Raw genomic sequence first — 21990 nt, 5'->3', positions numbered from 1 at the left:
TGCCGGGAGCTAATCACGTGTCTTGTAGGAGAGCCCGATAGCTCTGCTTCCTCATGAAACTCACAAGCTGCGAGGGAGACGCGGAGGAGGAGCTAGATAGTTAGATATATAGACAGATAACCCTTTGCTGCCTTACCTTTGCTCAGTTCCTGCTCGACGGCGTATCCTTCTTCCTCTTTTCCCGCCGCTGTCTCCGCGTCTTGGCCTTCTTCATCGCTTCCCGGACTGGCGCCGGGCGTTTGCTCCAGAACGACGAGCGGACTCGGCGTCGAGGGGCAGAGCTCTTCAGGAGGCGGCGGGGAAGAAGAGTCAACGTCTTCCTCCTCCGTTTCCTGTCGCGGCGCCAGCGGCGCTGACTCCGCGGTCGCCTCGCCGTCGACGAACTCGTCGTCGGAAGAGACGGTTTGTTGGAGATGGTCCGAGCGTTGACCAGGCGCTTCTAACGAGGCTTGGGGGTCAACTACAGAGTTGACAGCGGAAAAGCTGCCTTCATGAGGACCAGGGTCTAGTTCCTTGGAGATAGATCGCAGCTGGACGGCGCGCAGCTCAGCGGGGGTGATCCTCAGGGAAGGGCCGTTTGGAACCTCAGCTTGCGCCGAATCGGCTTTTCCTAGATGATTTTGCATCCGGTTGTCAGCGTGGCAGGGAAAGGCACTTAAATCCAGGTGCGAGGTGGGGACAACGGGCGAGTCCAGGTCTCGCTTGGAGGCCAGTGACGACTTCCTTTCGGGTACTTTGGGTTTCCGCTTGGCGTTGGACGGCGACAGCGGTCCGGGGAAGAAGGCGGCGGGGAAGACAGATGTCGGGGTCTCGGATTGGCTGGAGTAGCCGCTGGAGGGGCTGGCCAGACCCGCAAGCTTGAAGTCGCCCTCGGCGGGGGTCAGCGAAGGGGTGGTGGCCCCGGAGCCCGACTGGGACGCCTGCGACTCGGAGCCGTCCTGCGACTTGACGCACTCCACCACCGTGGTGCCGGTGGCCGTGCTGGAGTTGGACAGAGACCGGTAAGGGTCGCTGGATTTCAGGTCGTTCAGGAGCCACAGGTCTGCGTAGTCCGCCTGGACCACGCCCAGGTCTTTGAAGGAACGCCCGTCAGCGGCGCTGAAAACGCCCAAATCGGGCAGCTCCAGCGATTCCTCCGCCCCCCAGAGCGCGGGGGGCTCTTTGGCGAGGTGACCCGACGAACCGGACAAAGCCAGCTGCAGGTTTTTCTCCTTGGACAGCGGAATCTTTGGATCCTCGTTGCGTATGGTCCGGAGCGACGAGCTGCGGCTGGGCGGACGGGGTTTGGCCTTGGGTTTCCGCAATGACAGGCAGCGCCGCCCCAGGCTCCCGTGGTCCGAGTAGATGTACGTGAAGCTCTTGCTGCCTTTCAACCCGCAGTCAAAGTGCATGGACGTGTAGTAACCTTCCGTGTCCTCCGAGTAGTGGGACACCGTGTCGGCTTTCTCGGAGGGCGGCTTGTCGGAGAAGCTGCTCTCGCACGTGGCCATGCTGGCGAAGCTCGGGCATCCCAGACTGCTCTCGGCCTCCCTGCCGGGCTCGGGGCTGAAGTTCGGAGGCCGCCCGGCGGGGTCCGGGTGCGTGTAGTTCCACTCGCCCTCCCCGCGGGCGCCCGCTTCCTCTAAGATGTCCATAGCCGCGGAGGAGAAAGATCCCGCCCTCTGGGTCCGGACGTCGGCGAAGGGATCCGGCGCGAAGCCGGGGTGCTCCGCGGCGGCGGCGTTCAGGGAGAGCTCGGAGTCGCAGCGGGCCAGAGGGGACGTCCCCGGGGCCACCGTCTCCGAGGTCTGCGAGGGGCACGTGGAGCTGCTGCCGCTCCAGTTCCCGCTGGAGGACTGGTGCTCGTCCTTGTGGTCCGCGGGGCCTCCGCCGACCGACACGGAGTGCACGGGGCTGCCGAAGGTGTCGGAGCTGGACGACATGTCGCAGCTGCCCATGTCGGCCATGCGGGGGAGCTGCGAGCGCGCCCGTTCCGCCCAGCTCCTCTCGGGCGTCCTCAGCAGCTGCTCCGAGCCGGGCCGCCCGCCGCCGCGCTCCTCCTCGTCCTTCAGGATGGGCGCCTCCTCGCCGTCGAAAGGGGAAAGGAGCTCGGCCTCGTCCTCGTCATTGTCCGTCGTCCCCCGGCCGCCGTCCCGGGGGAGACTGCGCGTCCGCAGCCCGGCGACGAAGGCGTCGCGGGGGCCGTCCCGCAGGGCGGCGATGTCGCCCGCCGACTGAGACAGGCACAGCGCCGCCCCCCGGTGGCCGCGCTGGGCGCGGATCCTCCTGTTGGAAGGCGCCCCCGAAATGAGGAAGTCCTCGGTCTGGCAGCCCGAGTCTCTGGTGAGCAGATGGACGGCCAGGTCCTCGTTGGACGGGCTGTCGTCCAAGCCGGCGTGGACGATCACGCTGCGTTCGCGGGAGCCGGGCGAGTCGTCCGAGTCTGGGACGTAAGAATTCAAAACTAGGTTTGAAACCGGGCCTTTAATGCAGGAGGCTCAGCCGGGGGAGTGGACGGCATACCTGCGGCGAAGTCCAGCAGCCGGCGGGGGACTCCGGCCACCGTCCGGCGCCTGCGCAGCTTCCTCCGCCGCTGCAGCAGCGACTGCGAGTGGACCAGCGAGCAGCGCACACTGGCGTCTCTGTCGAAGCCCACGCCTGCAAAAAGCAGAAACGGGGGAGGGGGGTGGGCGCCGGGCGGGTGAGACGTGTGAGGGGACTTTGTTGAGGGGGCAGCGCTCCCACGCTGTCTACTTGAAAAAGGGGAAGAGACTGACAAGCTCCGCTAGTCATCCAAACATATCAGACCATTTGAGTGTACCTTGTTTTCAAACTTTTGACTAGTAATGTATATATTAGGGATGTAAAACTTCTATATAAATAATATATTCATTTTTTTATTTTCAATATGAGCTATTTTATATATGTGTATATATATATATATATATATATATATATATATATACAGTGGGCCCCCGGGTTACGAACTTAATCCGTTCAGCGGCTACGCTCGTATCTCGAATTGCTCGTATAGCGGGCAATCCAAACCCATGTTAATTCGTGAATGCGTGCAACGCGCGCAGAAGCCTTAGGTAAAATCATCACGCTGTATACATATATTAATATTGAGTGACATAATCTACTGTACAGTTGCGTTAAATAACAAATACAAAGGAATAATGACTTTTACCTTTGGAAAGACGTGACTTGGGCTGAGATAAGCAGAGATGAGCAGAGATGAATGCTCGAAGTCAATACGGTAATCAGATATGCTATTGGTCTTACAGTGTCACAGTAACTTTTTCAGTCAGGGTTTTCTCTACTTCCTTCCATCCCAACCAGCTGTGCCATCAAGCTAGATAAAGGCGTTCGGCCAATAGCATATCGGCACTTCTGTGATTGACGTGTGACGCCGGCCAATAGCATCTCCGTGAGTGAGACCGGGTGACCTTAATCGACCAATAGCATATTGGCGTCTCCTTGACTGACTGATAATTATTCGCACTTTATTTTTAAACGGTTGGAATGTATTGACATCTTATTGATTAAAACACATTTAAACCTGTGACGATTTTTTGTCCTGCAATCGGCACACTTAATTTCATGTCAGCTGTTTTTCCCGACGTGAATTGAGCTGGGTGGAGGCGGAGGGGAGGTTGTGTGTGTTGTATTAACTAGGCACCACACTTATAGCTTGTTCGAGCGTCAGTTCACTGTTGGTTTCAACTCACAGAATTGCGACAATGGCGCTGTCCCAAAGCATGTCGGGAGGTCGCCGACTAACATGACATGCAGTTTTGTCAAGCAACCATTATATAGCACTGTAATACCACCCGTAACAGGGTGCAGAGATTAACGTCTTGAGTTAATTCGGCAACGCAGATAGGCTATTGGTCTTACAGTGTTACAGTAACTCTTTCAGTCATGGTGCAAATCACGGAGATACTAAAACATCATCCTCTTATTTCTTCCTTTACCGCTGCTAGTAATTTTAGAAGCTATGTCTAACAGATAAAGTTTGCAAAGTCTTCAAAACATTCCGTTTTTCACTCATTTTCTCTACCTCCTTCCATCCTGTCCCATCAAGCTAGATAAAGGCGTTCGGCCAATAGCATATCGGCATTTCTGTGATTGACGTGTGACGCCGGCCAATAGCATCTCCGTGAGTGAGACCGGGTGACCTTAATCGACCAATAGCATATTGGCGTCTCCTTGACTGACTGATAATTATTCGCACTTTTTTTAAACGGTTGGAATGTATTGACAATTAATTAAAAAAAAACACACATTTAAACCAATGACAATTCTTTGTCCTGCAATCGGCACATTTAATTTCATGTCAGCTCTTTTTCCCTTTAGCTGTACAAACACTACACTTAAATGGTAATATATATTTAGACACCGTGAGTGAGACAGTCAGTGTGAGGTTGTAAGACCAATAGCGTTCACGTTACCGCCACAAGTATCTGTTAATGATTGTAGATGACGCAACTGCTGAATATGTTGACGCAGTTAGGCGAGAACATTTCTACATACTCAATGGCTGGTTTGTCGGAATGCTCGTAAGGCGAGAGGGTTGCTCGTAAGCGGAGGACAAAAATCTCCCTGATCCACGCTCGTAAGGCGAATTGTTCGCAAATCAGGGTGTTCGTAAGCCGGGGGCTGACTGTATATATATATATATCTGTATATAAATACTGTATACATGTATATTTGTACACACACATATATATATACACACATTTAATGCATATATTAGATAATATATACATATACTATATTAAAATAAAAAATATTTAAAAAAAACATAATTCTAATGTGCATGTAGACGTGTCAAAAAGGGGGAAAAAAACTGGAGCCCATCAAAACAAACAAATTTTGTCCATTCGTCACACATTTGAGGAAAGCGGATTTTTTTTCCTTCCCCCTTGGGCGTTGATGGCGAGCGAGCATGTGACGGGGCGCCATGGCGATGGCCCGACTTGTTGATTATTCTTTCAAGCGGGAGTCAATGAGCTCCGGCATTTGGATGCATGCGGCTAATTGGCATTGGTGTCACGCCGCGCCTCCTTTTTGTGGCACAAAAGCTGCGAGCGAGGCTCACTTCATCCGCCGCGACCGCACTCGATTGTGCGAGTGTGTTTCGCGGGCGCCGGGCAGACTTGGACAATCGGCGCCTTCATTATACTTGACTGCGGAATTTGCAGCGCCAGCCATCGGGGGACGCGTTCGAAAACCGGAGGGAATGGAATGATGACTTTTAAAATCAAAACGGCCGACCTGCTCTTAATTTTCGGCTAATGAGGGCCGATTTAGTCGTTTCTCATTCTTCAATTCAAAATGGCCGACTTGGATTCTTTAGTGAAGTCGTTTTCAACCTTTTTCATACCCGTGAAAAAAAATAAATAAATATATATATAATATACATAATATATACATATACATATATATATATATATATATATATATATATTTTTTTTTTTGCAAAGTAGCAATATCAAGAATCATTATTTTATTATTATTATTTTGTCTTATTTTGTCACTTTTTTGTATTTTTTTAATTCAAATGTATTCGCATTTTTGTTTATTGACATATTTTTTCAAAATTTTGTCAAAATTTTCTCTTGTTTGATCATCTTTTGTTTCATGATTGTTGTCAATTTCACCTTCCTGTTGAAATTTCAGCTCCCTGGTGTCTTTCAATGCTTTCCCTTTGATGTGAAATGCTTTTCACTTGAAGATTAAAGGATTGGACGAAATACTGCGCAAAAGTTAAGTACTATAGAGAAAAAAAATACTTGATGTACTAAAGTAATTGATTATTTTAATGAAAACTAATCGATTACTAAATTAATTAGGTAGATGACTGATTAGTACCAGAGATTTTCAGACACTCCTTTAGGCAAACATTCGAAAAAAAATATCAAGTGAATAAAATGACATAATATAAATTAAAAGAAGACTCACCGGTGACGTTAATGGGGACCACAGAGGAAGCCACCCCCCGCGAGGCGCATTTCATGCGCTCTTCGGGCGTGGGCAGCGGGAGCGCCCTGGACCAGTTGGTCTGCTTGTCCAAGGTGCTGGGCGTGTTGGGGAGCGGGACGGCTTTGGAGCGCTGAGCCGGGGACCGCGACGCCGACGACTCGGGCTCATGCGACGCCGCCGCCTGCAAAAGCGCGCGCTCGTCAATCGGCTTTTTCGCATTTATTCTCGTCATTGTTGAGTTGAGTGAAAAAGTGAAAGAAAAATGCATGTAAAGTCCGAAGAAAATTCTATCATTTTGGACAAAAACATATATAAAAACAATACACAAATATTAGCAAATATTTGCTTTGGAAAAAATAGTGGTTAAAAAATAGACATTTGCATAGTAATAATAATAATAAAATAATCAAAATATTAGACAAAAATCAATAAAATGTATACGATCAAATCTGTCAAAATATTTGAAGGAAAACACACAAATATTAAATTGCTTTGGCAAAACTAGTGGTTGAAAAATAGACATGTTTTGTATAGCAATAATAATAATAAAATAATCAAAATATTAGACAAAAATCAATAAAATGTGTACGTTCAAATCTGTCAAAATATTTAATGGAAAATACAGGAATATTAAATTGCGTTGGCAAAAATAGTGGTTAAAAATTGACATGTTTTGCATTGCAATAATGATGATAAAATAATCAAAATATTAGACAAAAATCAACAAAATGTATATGATTAAATCATAAAAAGATATTTTACCAAAAATATACATATACTAGATTCTTTTTGGTGCAGCAATAGGCAGAATAAAAAAAATGGTCAAAAAATGCATTTTTTGCACTCTAAAATAATAAAATAATCAAAACAGAGAAAAAATATATATACGATTCACAACATTCAAGGGGGCCCGGTTTCAACTCATTTCCGAGAGGAAGGGGGAACAACGCTTGACAAATTCCATGCATGACTCAAACGTGGCGACGGGAGAGCGAGCTTGCGCATTTGCACTGAGTAAGATGTCCTGACACCCTAACAACATGCCTTGAACGCTCATTTGTCATGGCAACATGCAGCTGCGGAATGTCTTGGTCACGCCGCCGCCATCTGCGGCCCCTCCCCCGCCCCCCTTTCTCGCAAAAGGGCCGCTACTGAAAATTTTCCCCACTCTGTGATACTTCCCAGGCCTCATGAAAATAGGGAGGGAAAAAAATCCAAACAATGGTGATGCGGAAATGTTGCAAAGTTAAGCTGCAACTCTGTGCCCATCTGGCTCCTTCGCAGTCCAACAAAAGGGGAAGTTTGCCCATCATTTTTTTTTAAACCCCGAAATTTCTGAGCGCTTACCTGGAGAGGACGCGAGGATCCTTCCCTTCGGCAACGAGCGCTTCTCGTTTCTCATCACCCCCCCTCCCCCTCCCTTCACAACTCAACGCCTGCTCTGCATCTTTTTGCGCCCAGCGACACCCGCGCACAACAGGAGAAACCCCCCCGGCCGGCACCAAACAAAAGATCTCCTTGGAAACTTCTCCCGACTGGAAACAAGTCAGACGGGGAGCGCTTGCGGACGATTGGACGGCCAAGAAAGGGGACAGGAAGTGGGCGGCGTGCTTTGGTGCGCCACAAAACAGCTGCGCCTCTTGCTGACGCATCAATTCGTCCCCTTTTGAAAACATGCGCGCAAACATGTGCCGCTCAACAACACACACACACCCACACCCTCTGTGTGGGTGTGTGTGTGTACTGTAGCAACAAAACAAGGAATTAGTCTGTCAGTTATACGGTTGAAGATGAGCTTATTGTAAAAGACGACAAAGAGGAAGTGAGAGGACAGCGAGGAAAGGAAGGGGTGCAAGGGCGGGGGTGTTCTTGTTACCTTTCTGTTCCAGGGGGAGAAGTGGCAACATTCGGTGGGGGAGGGCGGGCGGGAGCTGGGGAACTAAATTCAACCAACAAAAAAATAAATAAACAAAACAGGTAGGGACAGACAAAGAGCAAATAAAAAGGAAGAAATGTGGACATACAATAAAAAAAAACAAAAAAATGAAAGGACATGTGCGTGCGGTCTCACCGCCGTCAAGCGCACCCCCTTCCGGGCTTTCCTGGGGGCGACCGGCGTGGAGGGGTACAAAGGCATGGGCGGCAGGGCCGACATGGAAATGGTAACTTGGCGCTCCCTGCTGGACGAGCGCCGCCTCCGACAGTCTGCAAAAACACCAAAGGGAAGGAACACATTGTCTCCTTTTTGTTTTTTGTGTGTACCCATAAATTGTACATAAATGACATCATATGAAAAGAAGTTAAAAATTCAACAATAAAGAAGATCTAAAATTATATATAAATACTACATCTATATTTATTAGATGAAAATTAATAAAAGAACAGACAACATTATTAAAATTATGCAGACGTTTTTCTTACAAAAACATATACAAAATATTAGAATAAAATGAAAATAAATATAAATGATAAAAAATAAAAGAACAAATAAGATAAAAAATATGGCATAAGCAAGTTGAAAACAACAGAACCAAAATATTACACTATAAAGAATGTGACTACAATGATGAAAAATACAAATGATACAAAATATTAAAAGAACAACATTATAATAAACATCTATAATTATGGGATCAAAATTAATAAAAGAAATAGAGAATATTACAAAAACTATCAGACAAGAATATACAAACATGACTAAAATTAAACATAAATAAAAATAAATGGAAGAAAACAAAAGTTTTTTTTCTGAAAACAAAAACAATAGCGAGCTGCTCATTTGAGTAAAAATCATTAAAAATAATTAATATAATTCCAATTATTAATGGAGTAAAATGATGAAAGAACACGATGTAAAAATATGGCAAGGGTCAGAAGAAAAATATTACAATATAAAGAATGCATAAATATAAATATTTATAATATAATATATTTATATTTATTTATTTATAATATAATATAAATATAAATAATGGATTGTTTGTTGTTTTGTTTTGGGGGGGGGGGCGTCGTTTCGTTACCTAGGTGCAAGTGCCCGAGGCCGGCATCTTTGTACATCTCCTGCAGGCATGGCGGGCGGGTGGCCGGGCGCAAGATGTTCCTCTGCTTGTGCCAGGGAGCCCGGAAGTGGCACGTCAGCTTGCTCTCCACGTCCAAGTCCGACACAGCTGCAAGAACAACAAAAATAATACAAAGATTTCAAGAGCCGCGGGCCAAGTCAGGCTTCAGAAAACCTAACTATTGTAGGCTGAGTGGTGCAATGCTACCCCCTGGTGGTCAGTATGTGTACCACCCGAGGTGACGTTTGTGTTTTTGTTTTTCGTGGCGGAAACCGAGCCGGCTCGTCACGCGACCAGCCGTCTGTTGTCGTCCTTGTTGTTACGGCCTACTGGGATTTGACCTTTTGACCCCGCAGCGGCTCACACGTGCGGGATTTTCACAACAACAAGCGGGACAGCGCCCGCTCTTGAGCGAAAGACAACACTGAGCCGAGCGAGTCGCAAACGCGTGACTTCCTCAAGCTTTTACGGTCAGCTGCTCTCCCCGAACGCAGGAGGCGGCGACGAAAAAAAGCACATGTTGGCGTCCAATCATCCGCTTGACCGCTTACCACCACAAAGCGCCGGCCAAACGTCGGTCGGTTCCTCTGATCAGGAGCCCGATATGATCAGGATCCAACCCGTAGAACTAAATCCATCCTCATCCTTCCATTTTCTATAGTGCTAATCACCTGACCGATTGCCAGCCAATCGCAAGCGTTCGCGCTTAACTACTTCATTGCCAGCCCAGTAAAAATGGATCTGTATGTGTCTATAGCTATTGAAGTGAGTTGAGGCGCTTCATTTAGCCAAAAGCAGTGCTTTGCCACCAACATGAACCTGAGATCAAGGAACTATGTTGAAGTGAGTTGAGGAGCTTTATTTAAACAAATGTAGCGCTTTGCCACCATCTTATAGCTTCTTGGTGTGGAGGAACAGCGTTGAAGTGTGTTGAAGAGATTCATTCAGCCAAAAGTAGTGTTTTGCCACCAACATGGGAACCTCATATCAAAGAACTATGTTGAAGTGAGTTGTGGCGCTTCTTTAAGACAAAATAGTGCTTTGCCAGCAAACCTGAGATCAAGGAACTATGTTGGAATAAGTCACGGTGCTTCATTTGGACAAAGGTTGTGCTGAATTGTCATTTCGCGGCACCAAGTACCAATGCTGAAGTGAGTTGAGGAGCTTCTTTAGATAAAAGTAGTGCTTTGCTGCCATCTTGCAGCATTTTGGTATCATTTTCAAACAAAAGTAGTGCTTTGTCACCAGTTTGGATTCAAGTACCGTTATTGAAATGAGTTGAGGAGCTTCATTTAGACAAAACTAGTGCTTTTCCGCCATCTTATGACTTATTTGTATCAAGGAAGTTTCATTTGGATAAAGGTATTGCTCTGGTGCCATCCTGGAACTATGTTGACATGAGTTGAGGAGCCCCATTTGGACAAAAAAAGTGCAGTGGTGGAAGCCTGTGCGGCAGATGTGCTTGCCCGTCACAAATCTCAGCCTATCACTCAACTTTGGCCCCTCCCCCTTCATTTGCATAGCGATCCGGACGCTAACGTGGCGAGAGCATGTCGCCAGAAGGAGGGGGCGGGACTCCGGCCCGCGCCTCAGCCTTGTAATTTGCTCCGCCGGGAGCCGGGCCAAACCTCCCGACACCCGTCACACACCGGCGGCATGGGAAAAAAACAAGGCGCTCTCGGCGCCAACACGCAATGGGATGCAGTCTCCAAAAAAAAAAAAATATGGGAGGTACCTAGGTCGCAATTACCTCACAAGTCAGAGTCTGGTTTTCAACTCCGGCGCACCCCCATCCCCGGTTTTCCACGGTGACCTCCCCCAAGCCTGACAATGCAACATCTGCTGCGGCTCCGCCCCCCGACCTCACCCGCCATAATCTGTTTACAGGAGTTAATCCAAACGGCGCTCGGAGGACCACCAAGGTTTTCATTCCAACCTGACCGATCACCATACAGACACCAAAACCAAAATCAACTTTCAAGACCACAGAATATCGTGGTCCGCGTCCCTGTCCTCCATCTTATCCCTGTGTCCACTGTAGTGGACATTTGATTTCGGTCTTCATCTTCTGATTCTTTGGAGCTAGCCTACTAAACCCTAGTGTCCTCAATAGAGGACATCCTCGGCTTTCCTATCATGTCTCGCGTTTGGGTGTGATGTAATTAACTTTGCTGAGACAAAATGGACACAAAGGTGGACACAAATGTCTCAGGAGGAAATAAATACCAAAGCTATCAAAACAAAGATTTTATTTATACAACAGGAAATATGTTTTTTTCTGTTTATTAGAAAAAAAATCAGCTCCTTGTCGTTTTCTTCTACTCAAAAACAATGCTGATCTCAAACTCTAAAGCAAAACAGTATATATATATATATATATATATATATATATATATATATATATATATATATATATATATATATATATATATATATTTTTTTTTTTTATTCAGTATTTATTTTACTGAAAATAGTCTGAAAATAGCACATATTAAATTCTATTTACACTAAATGACAATGAATGAGGAGCTATTAAAACTTTGCCAGAATGGAGCCCAGCTCTTAAGTAATTGAAATAAAGTCGGAAGCTTCACGGATACGCGCTTAAAACGTCAACGCCGCAAACGACGACGAATGACTCACCTGAACCGAGGCGCAAACGGATCAAACGTTTAAGATATTAATCCCAATTTCCTTCCTTTTTTTTCCTATTTCCCCCCCGAAGTGTGGCAGCGCTGGCTAGCGAAAGTCTTGGCGGAGTCTTGGCGGAGACCGGCGGAATCAGAACAATAATACCCTGCTGGCCCGCTAATCCGCTCGCAGCCCGATGATGTTGACCCAGTCCGGAATCCACGCTCTACATCCCGCCTTGAAAACTCTCATTTCTCATTCCACTTCATGTTTGATTGCTATTTTGAAAATGGGCAAACGCGTGTGAAAAGATATGAAAAACAACATAGCATAAACACTAAAAATAGGATAGTCCAAATCTGGTTTAATCTGTCAATTATTCTTGTCAATTAATGCATAAAAATACTGTAATTCCCCAAATAAAGGACACCGTTTTTTTTTCTCTTACAGCATTATTTTCAACGCAAGAAGCAAGCAGACTGAACCAACGTCCGAGTCGATCCTCGTTCACACGCAGGAATATTACTAAAAAAGAGTATGTGATGTCTCCATCTGATTCAATTGAGAGTACATTGGTTAGAGAACAGGGAAAGATATTCCATTTGCTTCATTTATTATTTTTGGTCTTTTTGGCATCAACACATACAATCATAAATTTGGTGGAACACATCTGTTTTTATGGTAAAATGAACTCCAGCTGCGTCGCGAGGAAAAGGAAAAACAACTGCTTGGAGTAGATTCAACGTTACACTGGTGCTGCGTTCATCGACCCCTCACAATGTGGGAAATCTCAAACACACTTTACTGCAAAATATCTATAATTTACAGATATGAACACATCCGTTCTCAACGTCACTTGTTTAAACCTCACAAGTTGTTCTGCATTCTGCCATTGATTTGAGCAAAACCTCAATTTTACGATTTTGTTAATTTTCAAACTCTTTTTTTCTTATTTCTTTTTTATTTTAAATGAAGAAAGACTAGAATCAATTTGACTTATTGCTCAGATGTTTGAAAATATCCCATTAAAAAACCCAGTGTAGATCTTTCTCCTACTAACAGACCTCAGTTTACATCTGTGGAGTATAAGGCATGGCGCAAATATTTACGATTCCGTCGGGGTCGTCGGCGTGCGCGTGAAGTTATGCTAAGGCCTTCCCGCGGCTTTAGTAGATGATTGGTGGCCGCAACGGACCACAAATTTCCCCGCTAAGGCGGCAGTGAACACGACTGCAGGCTAGTTAACTGAGAGAATGAGGGGGACAATATATGAGCCCTGAGGCACTCCATTTACAAGACTTTGCAGTTTCCTGTGGGAGGCGACGGGTGGGAGAGAGACATTAACAGCCAATTGGAGTCAGCTGGTTTTTATATATCGTACAGTTCAAAGTCCAGTCCTGGAGGGCTGGTATTCTGCACGTTTTGGATGTTTCTTTTCCAAACACACCTGGTTCAAATGATTAGGATCATTTTCAAGCTCCTGCGGAGCTAATGATTTGAATCAGGTGTTCTGGGAAGAGGAACCTGGAAAAAAAAAAAAACTGATCATGGTTTTTTTCGGCTTTGGCAAGCGGATAATGGCTGCCAAAATGTAATCATCGATGGTGTGAGGGGAGGCTTACCATTGGCCCAAAAATAATCGTTGAGCGTGAGTAACCAATCCTCATTTGGGTTAATCCCTACATTTTTCCCCAAATCCCAACGGCCCGCGTGACCCCGGTATCGGTAATTGGTATCAGTATCAGTGACTACTCAGCAATCAGGCGTCGGTTTGTGACATCGCGAATCCCTATTTGTCGACATGTATGTATATAGCTTAGGGGACGTTCGTTTTCACTCTTTTCAAATGGATACGAGTACATACTGTGTACACAGTATACATACATCATTCTTATAAATTTGACACGTTTTGACGTTCGACATCAATACGTTTGCGCTAAATGACATCATTTTTAGCCTGTAACAAAAATGTGGCCCAAATTACAGGTTCTGCAAGTTCTGAAATGCTGGAATTGCCAACCAGAAGCAGGTATCCTCAAATTGTAAAGCCAGTAGGCGGAGCTTGGTGATGATGATATTCTTGTATAAAAAAACAAAACAAAAAGCAAAACCTGAGACTGGTTGTTTTCTAAATTTCCTCACCCGTATTGATGTAGTTGCTACTGCATGTAAAGAAATAAATTCTACGCGGCCCTCCGCACGTGCGTCTACGGCGTACTAATCAAATCCACAACAAGGCAAACGTGTTTCCACTTGCGGCGGCCGCAGACTTCTTGTTTGCGAGCGAACGGGAAAGCCGCGCGAATGTGTTAAACACACACATTCCGCCTCGCGCACACTCAAGGAAAGGAATGTCAGCCCCGCAAAGGAAATGTTTCCAAACGTGTCACAGATTTCAAAGCTCGTTTGACATATCCGTGAAGCGCTTCTTACCAAATCTCCACAAATAAAAGCGGCCCAAGGGAACGTGAACGGCGAGGTTGAGGTTTCCGTCGCCGCGGGGACGGCGTGGTGGCCTAATATGAAGCAGCTGCATAAACCGGCGTCACAACATTTTTCTCAAGCGTCATGAGGAGTTTTGGAAATGGGCTTGGACACATTTTTGAACAAAAAAATCACAATTATTCATAGTGGGTAAAATTTTGAGAAAAATCCAGTTTACAATGGCAGCTAGTCCTGAGTTATTTCCCTTTTATTTCTGCTTGGATTGTTCTCAATTACGGTCACAATTTGAAACTAGAGCATGTCAACATTTTATTAAAATATTAAGTTATGTAAACTAAACAGAATTAAGAGTGAACATGGAAAAAAAAATGCCTGAACAGAGGCTGTGGAAGGAGTTATGGGAATACTTAGCAAGCTAACGCTTGACCGTGGCTAACTCCATCATAGCAATGAGAACATTTGGCTAGCTAATGCCGTGCTAGCGACAGGAACATTTAGCCAGCTGTCACCTCACTGATGGTTGGCTAACACCGTTCTAGCAATGTTAATATTTCTAAGGCTAACACCATTCTAGAAACAAAAACATGCAGGCAGCTAATGCCTCACTGTTGGCTAGCTAACGGAATGCTAGCAATGGAAATATTTGTTCATTTAATGCCTTGCTAGCAATGGGAACATTTAGTCAGCTGACGCACTGTTGGCTGGCTATTGCCGTCCTAGCAATGAAAATATGTTTAAGGCTAACACGTTCTAAAAACAAAAACATTTAGGCAGCTAACGCCTCACTGTTGGCTAGCTAATCATCTTCATTCTTGATTTCTGATTGAAATTTTTGACTGACTTATCTGATTGTTTTGTTGCCAGTGGAGCTCCATCTAGTGGATGCATGACGCAAGCCAAGCCACTACGGTAGCTTCTATTCTATGCGCCTTACAATACAGTGTGCCATATATCTGAAATCAATTTGAAAATAGGCCATTCACTGAAGGTGCACCTTATAATCCGGTACGGTTTAAAGTGTGGAAAAAAAACGTAATTGTTCATTTTTTGGACTAGGTTATTGAACGAGTAGGTCTTTTGAATTGATTTGGTCATTCGGTGGCTAGTGACAAGATGAATAATGTGTTTGAGCTACCACGCCACGCCCCCTGGAAGAAAAAAAAAGCAAGTTCAAGCAGAATCACTTGACTGTTGTCAGGCAGGTGATGAAGTAGCTTGCCTTGAGCCGGTCAGGAAGCTAAGTGCTGCTTGATTACAGCTTTGCGGTCCACCCCCCCCCCCCCCCGTTCCCAGCATCGCATTGCAGGCAGAGGCAGAGGTCAGGCCGCCCACATCAAAGCTCCAGGTGAAGGCAGGGTGAGGCCGTTCGGGGAGGTGCGCGGGGATAAACAGGCCGCACTAAACTCCGCCCGATCGGGCCGCGCTTTGCTCTTTGTTCAGCCGTGCAGACAGGCAGCTTTCATTTCCGGACTTAGCGAAATCAACACCTGCGGGGAAAGTCACTTGAATCAGCCTGAATTTCAGATAGCAGCTATTGAAGGCAAGGCCGGGTCCGATCCGATTCGCCGTTTAGAAAAAGAGTGGTCGTGGGGCATTCGAGACGTGGAGGACATTTTACGTCGACCCATCAAATTTCAAATACCGTAATTCCCCTAATACAGAATGCACACTTAGTTTGGGGGTACAATTCCGGTATTTTCTATGCTAACGTGTATAGGACGCACCAAAACATTGGCAACGATATAATAGCAAAACAGAATGAATCTCAATTTTTGGAAACTCTTCTCTTTTCCAATATTGTGAGCGGTCATTGAACGCCTCGCCTCGCTCGAAGCAGCTGTTTTTCATTTTCTTTGCAACTTAGCTTGAGTTAATTTTATTTTTAAAAAAAAGGAAGAAGAAAGTATTGTGTATGTAGATTACCGTAATTCTCCAAATGTAAGACACGCCTTTTTCGCAAAAATGAACAACAAAACAGTAACAGTAATTTTAAAACTGGATTTATTTTGAATTTTTTGGTAAGTTTGTCCAATTTCAGTAAGAGCTAGCTAAACCGTTTCTTTTGAGAAAAAGCTAGCATTAGCACAGATTTGCATATGATAGTTAATGACCTATTCCCGATGAAAATGTAGCAGAAAATCAGACAGTCAAGGTTTACTTTTCAAGAACTTCTCAAGCAAAATGTCCTCCAGTTCTGGAAGAACCCCTTATGGAATCAAGAAAAAAAACGCGGCTCATTCACTCGGCTAACGGAGACTACAGAAAACTTGAATGATGCTCAACAAGGTGGAGAGACGGAGAAGATGGCCTTATATAAACGTCTGCCTCCGGTTTTTCCCGGGCCAGCAGACGGAGCGTGAAAGCCAGTGGAAAAAAAAAAAAAAAAAATGCAGACGGCGAGCGAGCACGCTGCCGCTGCGGTTCGCAGATACACAATGACGAGTAAACTTTAGCATGAGCGGCTATAAATGAAACCGGTGGCGGTCAGGCCCGGGACACGGCCAGTGACCCGCTTGTGGGAAAGTCATCTTCAGCTGCGCAAATATCCCATGGCATGATGGGAAAATGTCTCAAAAAGTGTCCGAGGATACACTGTTTGGACGCCAACATACAGACGCTTGCTTTTTGTAGACCTTCTCGCTAGATACAACTTTTTCACTTAGAATACGATACCGATAACGATCTGATACCGGCAGGCAGAATATCGTCTGCATGACTTCATATTCGGTATGAACTTCTAGGACGCTCATGCCGTATTTCCTGCACTATAAGGCGCATCATGAGACGTACCTTAAACGAATGGCCCATTTTAAAAATGTTCATGTTTAGGGTGCGCCGCATTATAGAGCGCATAGAATAGAAGCTACAGTAGTGGCAGGGCTTGCTTTAACCATGATTGTGATGATTTGTGGAAAGTACGATCAGAAGAATGGGAAAAAATACATTTTGTTTACGTTAAAAGACTGTTTATCATAGGTGTGGAACTCCAGTCCTCGAGGGCCGGCATCCTGCGTGTTTTTCGGTTTTCTTTCCCCAACGCACCTGATTCAAATAAGTAGCTCATTAGCAAGCTCTGCAGGAGCTTCGAAATTATCCCAATCATTTGAATCAGGTGTTTTTGAGGGAAAGGGTTTGAAAACATGTAGGATACCGGCCCTCGAGGACTGGAGTTCCACACCTGTGGTTTAGATCAATGCCAATTATACTATAGTTCAAACAAATATAATTAGTTAAATTGCAACCAAAAACCTTAAAATATAGTGTTTTGTCGATTTAAAAACAGTTTGTGGATTTATTTGATAAAAGTTGCGCTTTGGTTTACAAAAACTTGCTGTTTTTGCGCCTTGCCCCCATAGAAATTGCTTCATAAATGGAGCATACAAAGAATTTCAAAACAGAAACACAGAATTGGAAAAAATACATTTCTAACTGTAATGGTGAGGTAAAGCAATTTTTTTTTTTATTCCCCAAAAATGAAAACTCGTGGTTTGTGAAAGCAGACTGATTATAATCGTTTCTGTTCAAAATAAGGAATTTACGAACTTTTTTTTAATTTTTTTTTTAGAAAACGATTAAAATTTGAGCCTCTTTTCCGACAGGTTCCCGCCGAAAGCGGCGAAAGCCGTTTGGAAAGATTGTCTTATCTCCTATCTTGAGAGCGGCGACCCAAATCATCACACTCGAGCTAATCTCTGACACGCTCTGGATTTTTTCTCGCTTGTCTCGGTCCCCGAGGAGCGAACGGAGGAAAAGGGAGAAGGCCGGCCCGGCGTGTGGTCCGAGCGCTTGCTATTCCTGCCCCCGACGATTTCCTGGAATGTCGGCGTAATGATGGGTGTCGCCGGCGTGCCAGCGCCAGAAATTCGGGAGTCGTGCCACCCGCGACTACTCACATACGAGTGAAAATGACCACATTGCATCCTGGTCTATTTTTCGCCCGCTGAGGCAACAAAATACTAAACATAAAAGTTTAGTGTAAACAGGAACGGGATTGTTTTGAATACAACTCCCATTTTTGACGATTTGATCTCTAATAATCAATGTAGACAATAAGATTGATGCCAAAACGATCTAGAAATTGTGTGAGTTTGTCTTCTTTTTAGAAAAGTGCAAACTCAATAGTTTTCTATACACATTTACTTTTTAATAAACACAGTGCAGCAAAAGCATTATTTTGTTCCTCATAAGGTGTATTATTAATGTCGCATTTTCTTCAAAAGAAACCGAAATACTGAAGTACGAAAGAACTTGATGAAAAAGAAGAATGACAAATTATAAGAAAAGACAAATTATGGCAGCTTTCTGGAGGAACTTTCCCAAAAAGAAGACAAAATTTCTGATGTTGCATTTTCCTCAAAAGAAGGCAAAATATTGACAACGCATTTTCTTCAAAAGAAACCAAAATACTGAAGTACTAAAGAACTTTACGAAAAAGAAGAATGACCGAAAAGACAAATTACGGCAGCTTTCTGGAGGAACTTTGCCAAAAAGAAGACAAAATTTCTGATGTTGCATTTTCCTCAAAAGAAGGCAAAATATTGACGACTTGAAAAGAAATCGAAATACTGAAGTACTAAAGAACTTTATGAAAAAGAAGAATGACCGAAAGGACAAATTATGGCAGCTTTCTTGAGGAACTTTGCCAAAGAGAAGACAAAACTTCTGATGTTGCATTTTCCTCAAAAGAAGGCAAAATATTGACAAGGCATTTTCTTCAAAAGAAACCGCAATACTGAAGTACTAAAGAACTTGATGAAAAAGAAGAATGACAAATTATAAGAAAAGACAAATTATGGCAGCTTTCTGGAGGAACTTTGCCAAAAAGAAGACAACATTTCTGATGTTGCATTTTCCTCAAAAGAAGGCAAAATATTGACAACTTGAAAAGAAACCGAAATACTGAAGTACTAAAGAACTTTATGAAAAGGAAGAATGACCGAAAAGACAAATTACGGCAGCTTTCTTGAGGAACTTTGTCAAAGAGAAGACAAAACTTCTGATGTTGCATTTTCCTCAAAAGAAGGCAATATATTGACAACACACTTTCCTCAAAAGAAGAAACAAAACTAAACTATTTGGAAAAAGACAATAGAGGGATGTCACACTTTGTGAAAAAGAAGAACAGCTACTGATATTGTATTTTCCTAAAATGCAGACAAAATAACATTTCTCTTTCTGAAAAAAATATCTATGGTGCACTTTTAGACGAATGATTATTACACGTTGTGTAAAAGAAGAAAAATTACTGGTATTGTATGTACTTTACTAAAAAGAAGACACCCAACTAATATTGTACTTTCCTAAAACGAAGAAAATCTAACTGATTGACTTTCACTTTTTGAAAAGAAAAACTAATTATGTTGTGCTTTTAAACAAATGGCAATTACACGTTGTGGAAACGAAGACAAACTATTGCTATTTTACTTTACTAAAAAGAAGACAAACTACTGATATTGTACTTTCTCAACACAAAGACAAACTTTGACTGATTTTTACGTTCTGAAAAAGCAGAAAATATACTGATGTGCGTTCCTAAAAAGAAGACTCAACTTTAGTAGCACTTTAGTAAAGAGAAGAAAAAAAAAATTAAAGATGAGACCAAATATGTCAAATAAAACTAAACAGATTTCGATTTTGCACTTTCTTTCCTTTTTCCTTTTTCTGACTGAACCAAATTGTGACCTTAAAACCAAAGCCGAGCCATAATATCTGGGGGGGGGAAAAAAAAAAAAAAAAAAAAACCTCCAACCCCATTGGATTCAGTTCAAGCGCTCAGTCTTGGGGCGAGGCGTAAAAAGAATGGACTCAAACCGAGAACAAGATGTGGGACACGGAGAAAAAACAAACAGCAAAGACGGATGGGGTCACAAATCGGCGCCAAAGTCAACCTGGGTGACGCAAGAAAACACGTCCGCGCTGCGCAAATGTGCAAACATGATTAAAAAGGAATCGATCCAGCCCCGTATCGCTGTCAATCAAGCCCCAAACGGATCATGTGACTTCGCCTTAAAGATAACATCGACGCTTTATCACGGAAAATCAGCTCAGTCAGAATTTTCACATTTATTGCTCCACCTCTATATACGTGTGTGTGTTTTTTTTTTGTAGACAGGCAAGTACAATTTTGGAGTTCAGTTTGGGGTTTAAGTCTACAGCATAGGTGTGGAACTCCAGTCCTGGAGGGCCGGCATCCTGCATGTTTTCCGGTTTTCTTTCCCCAACGCACCTGATTCAAATAATTAGCTCATTAGCAAGCTCCGCGGGAGCTTCAAAATGATCCCAATCATTTGAATCAGGTGTTTTGGAGGGAACAGGTTTGAAAACATGTAGGATACCGGCCCTCCAGGACTGGAGTTACAGTATTTAATTCGTTTTTGTAGTTTTTTTGTGTGCGTTGCCTGCCTACAGTAATTCACATTAATTGCTTGGATATTGTTTGGTGCAGGGGTGTCAAACATACGGCCCGCAGCCCGATTCCGGCCCGTGAGATGATTTTGTAAAGTATAAAGTTGTTGTTTTAAAGTTATACTCATATATTGGTCCGACCCACTTGGAAATGGATTTTCCTCCAAGTTTAAATGAGTTTGACGCCCCTGACTCAACGTATCCTCGGCGTCAGTCTCTCGTTTTCTAGAAAATGTCAAATTGCGGCGTTAAATAAAGAGCTTTCAGTCCCCCCGAATTGAGCAGATGCGGCGTTCTCACCGGGGAGAAATCCCACGGACGGCAACGTTTCTCAAATAAATCCCATTGGTGCAAGATAATAAACGGCCCCTGAGCTAGAGCGAGCAGTTATCAGCCGTTCCGGAGTCTCCCGAGTGGAAAGCCTTCAATATATTTCCCGTCTACTGGCGCGCATGCTAAACAATGGCTCGGTTTCAGGAAGACGTTATCATAACAAACCGAGCGCACTCGCTCGAAGCACCTGCGGGAGTCGCGGACCCGTCGGAAAACCACCGAAAGACCTTCAAGATATGAGGGCGGGAAGCTAGCCAATGAACGTATTTGATGTAGTGGTATTCTGTTGCTAACGCTAACGCTAATCATATGTTTTGTCCAAGGTTGGGCATATGAATCTCCCACGGTTGTTTACTTTTCAGTTAGCGCCGTTCTGTCCATCATCAGGGGCCTTCTGACCAAATATGGACATCCCTTCTGGCTCACCCTAGAGGGACACGCCCCCTTTAGAGCCAAGGCTCTGTGTGCCTTCAGGCATTAGGGTGGGGGAACGCCAAAGGGGGGGCTTTGGCCAAGCGAGCGTTTGCCGAGGGATCACAGAGTGGAATTTCTTCATTACTTTCTCAGAGTCTTCAAACGACGGGCAGCGTTTGCGCTGGAGAAATTACGGACATAAAATAGGCCCTCGTCCAACCTTTAGCCCCTTTTGTGCTGTTTTTACCAAAATGGGCATTCGTTGGCTGCTGCCTTTCGCACAAACACAGCGAAGCAAATCTCCAGCAAAACTGCCGCGTCAGAGATGTAACATTTATATGCAACTTTTATACAGAGCTCAGCAAAGCAGGTCATGTTTCACACAGCAGCACACCATATCCCCTTTCACGCAGTCATCATACCACCATTTTCAACCGGGAATCTGGAACTTTACAGGATGTCATTCTGTGTTGCTATGTCTTAAAAGTAACTTTTCATATAGAACAATGAAAAAAGCCATTGACAAGATGTGTGAAAGGGGTTAAAGCGTTTGCAAAATTTGTCTGTCAAACAAAACAATGGAAGGGGACATATGCATGAAATTGTCAACTTCCAAACCTAAGTGCAAGGCGCTACCTTTCACGCGGACAAAAAGCACTGAGAAATAACCTAGAAAATGGCAGTCGGCGTTAAAGGGGCTTTTAGGCCTTTTGTATGTGGACATGAAACGTTCTCT

At 44.4% G+C, this 21990-nt stretch overlaps 1 protein-coding gene across 3 annotated transcripts in view; it reads right to left on the bottom strand.

Annotated features, from left to right (window-relative positions):
* The window catches only part of nhsa (Nance-Horan syndrome a (congenital cataracts and dental anomalies)), a 49948-nt gene that overhangs the window by 3013 nt on the left and 24945 nt on the right, over nt 1-21990 (bottom strand). Inside the window, exons 1-7 of one of the 3 annotated variants that reach the window (XM_088426325.1) lie at nt 11670-11881; nt 8988-9134; nt 8039-8172; nt 7844-7906; nt 5947-6148; nt 2503-2637; nt 137-2422 (exon numbers count right to left, since the gene is read on the bottom strand). In XM_088426325.1, the coding sequence (XP_088282451.1) occupies nt 137-2422; nt 2503-2637; nt 5947-6148; nt 7844-7906; nt 8039-8172; nt 8988-9024 (2857 nt within the window). In that variant the 5' untranslated portion in view covers nt 9025-9134; nt 11670-11881. Of the gene's footprint in view, nt 1-136; nt 2423-2502; nt 2638-5946; nt 6149-7843; nt 7907-8038; nt 8173-8987; nt 9135-11669; nt 11882-21990 lie in introns of those variants that run through there. The other 2 variants (XM_088426323.1, XM_088426324.1) reach the window with 2 other exon arrangements.

Source organism: Hippichthys cyanospilos, chromosome 10 (genome assembly GCF_059441005.1).
Source record: "Hippichthys cyanospilos isolate Australia breed blue-spotted pipefish chromosome 10, RoL_Hcya_1.0, whole genome shotgun sequence".
Classification (NCBI taxonomy): domain Eukaryota; kingdom Metazoa; phylum Chordata; class Actinopteri; order Syngnathiformes; family Syngnathidae; genus Hippichthys; species Hippichthys cyanospilos.
Note: the sequence above shows the minus strand (reverse complement) of the source record. Positions and strands in the feature narration are given on the sequence as shown.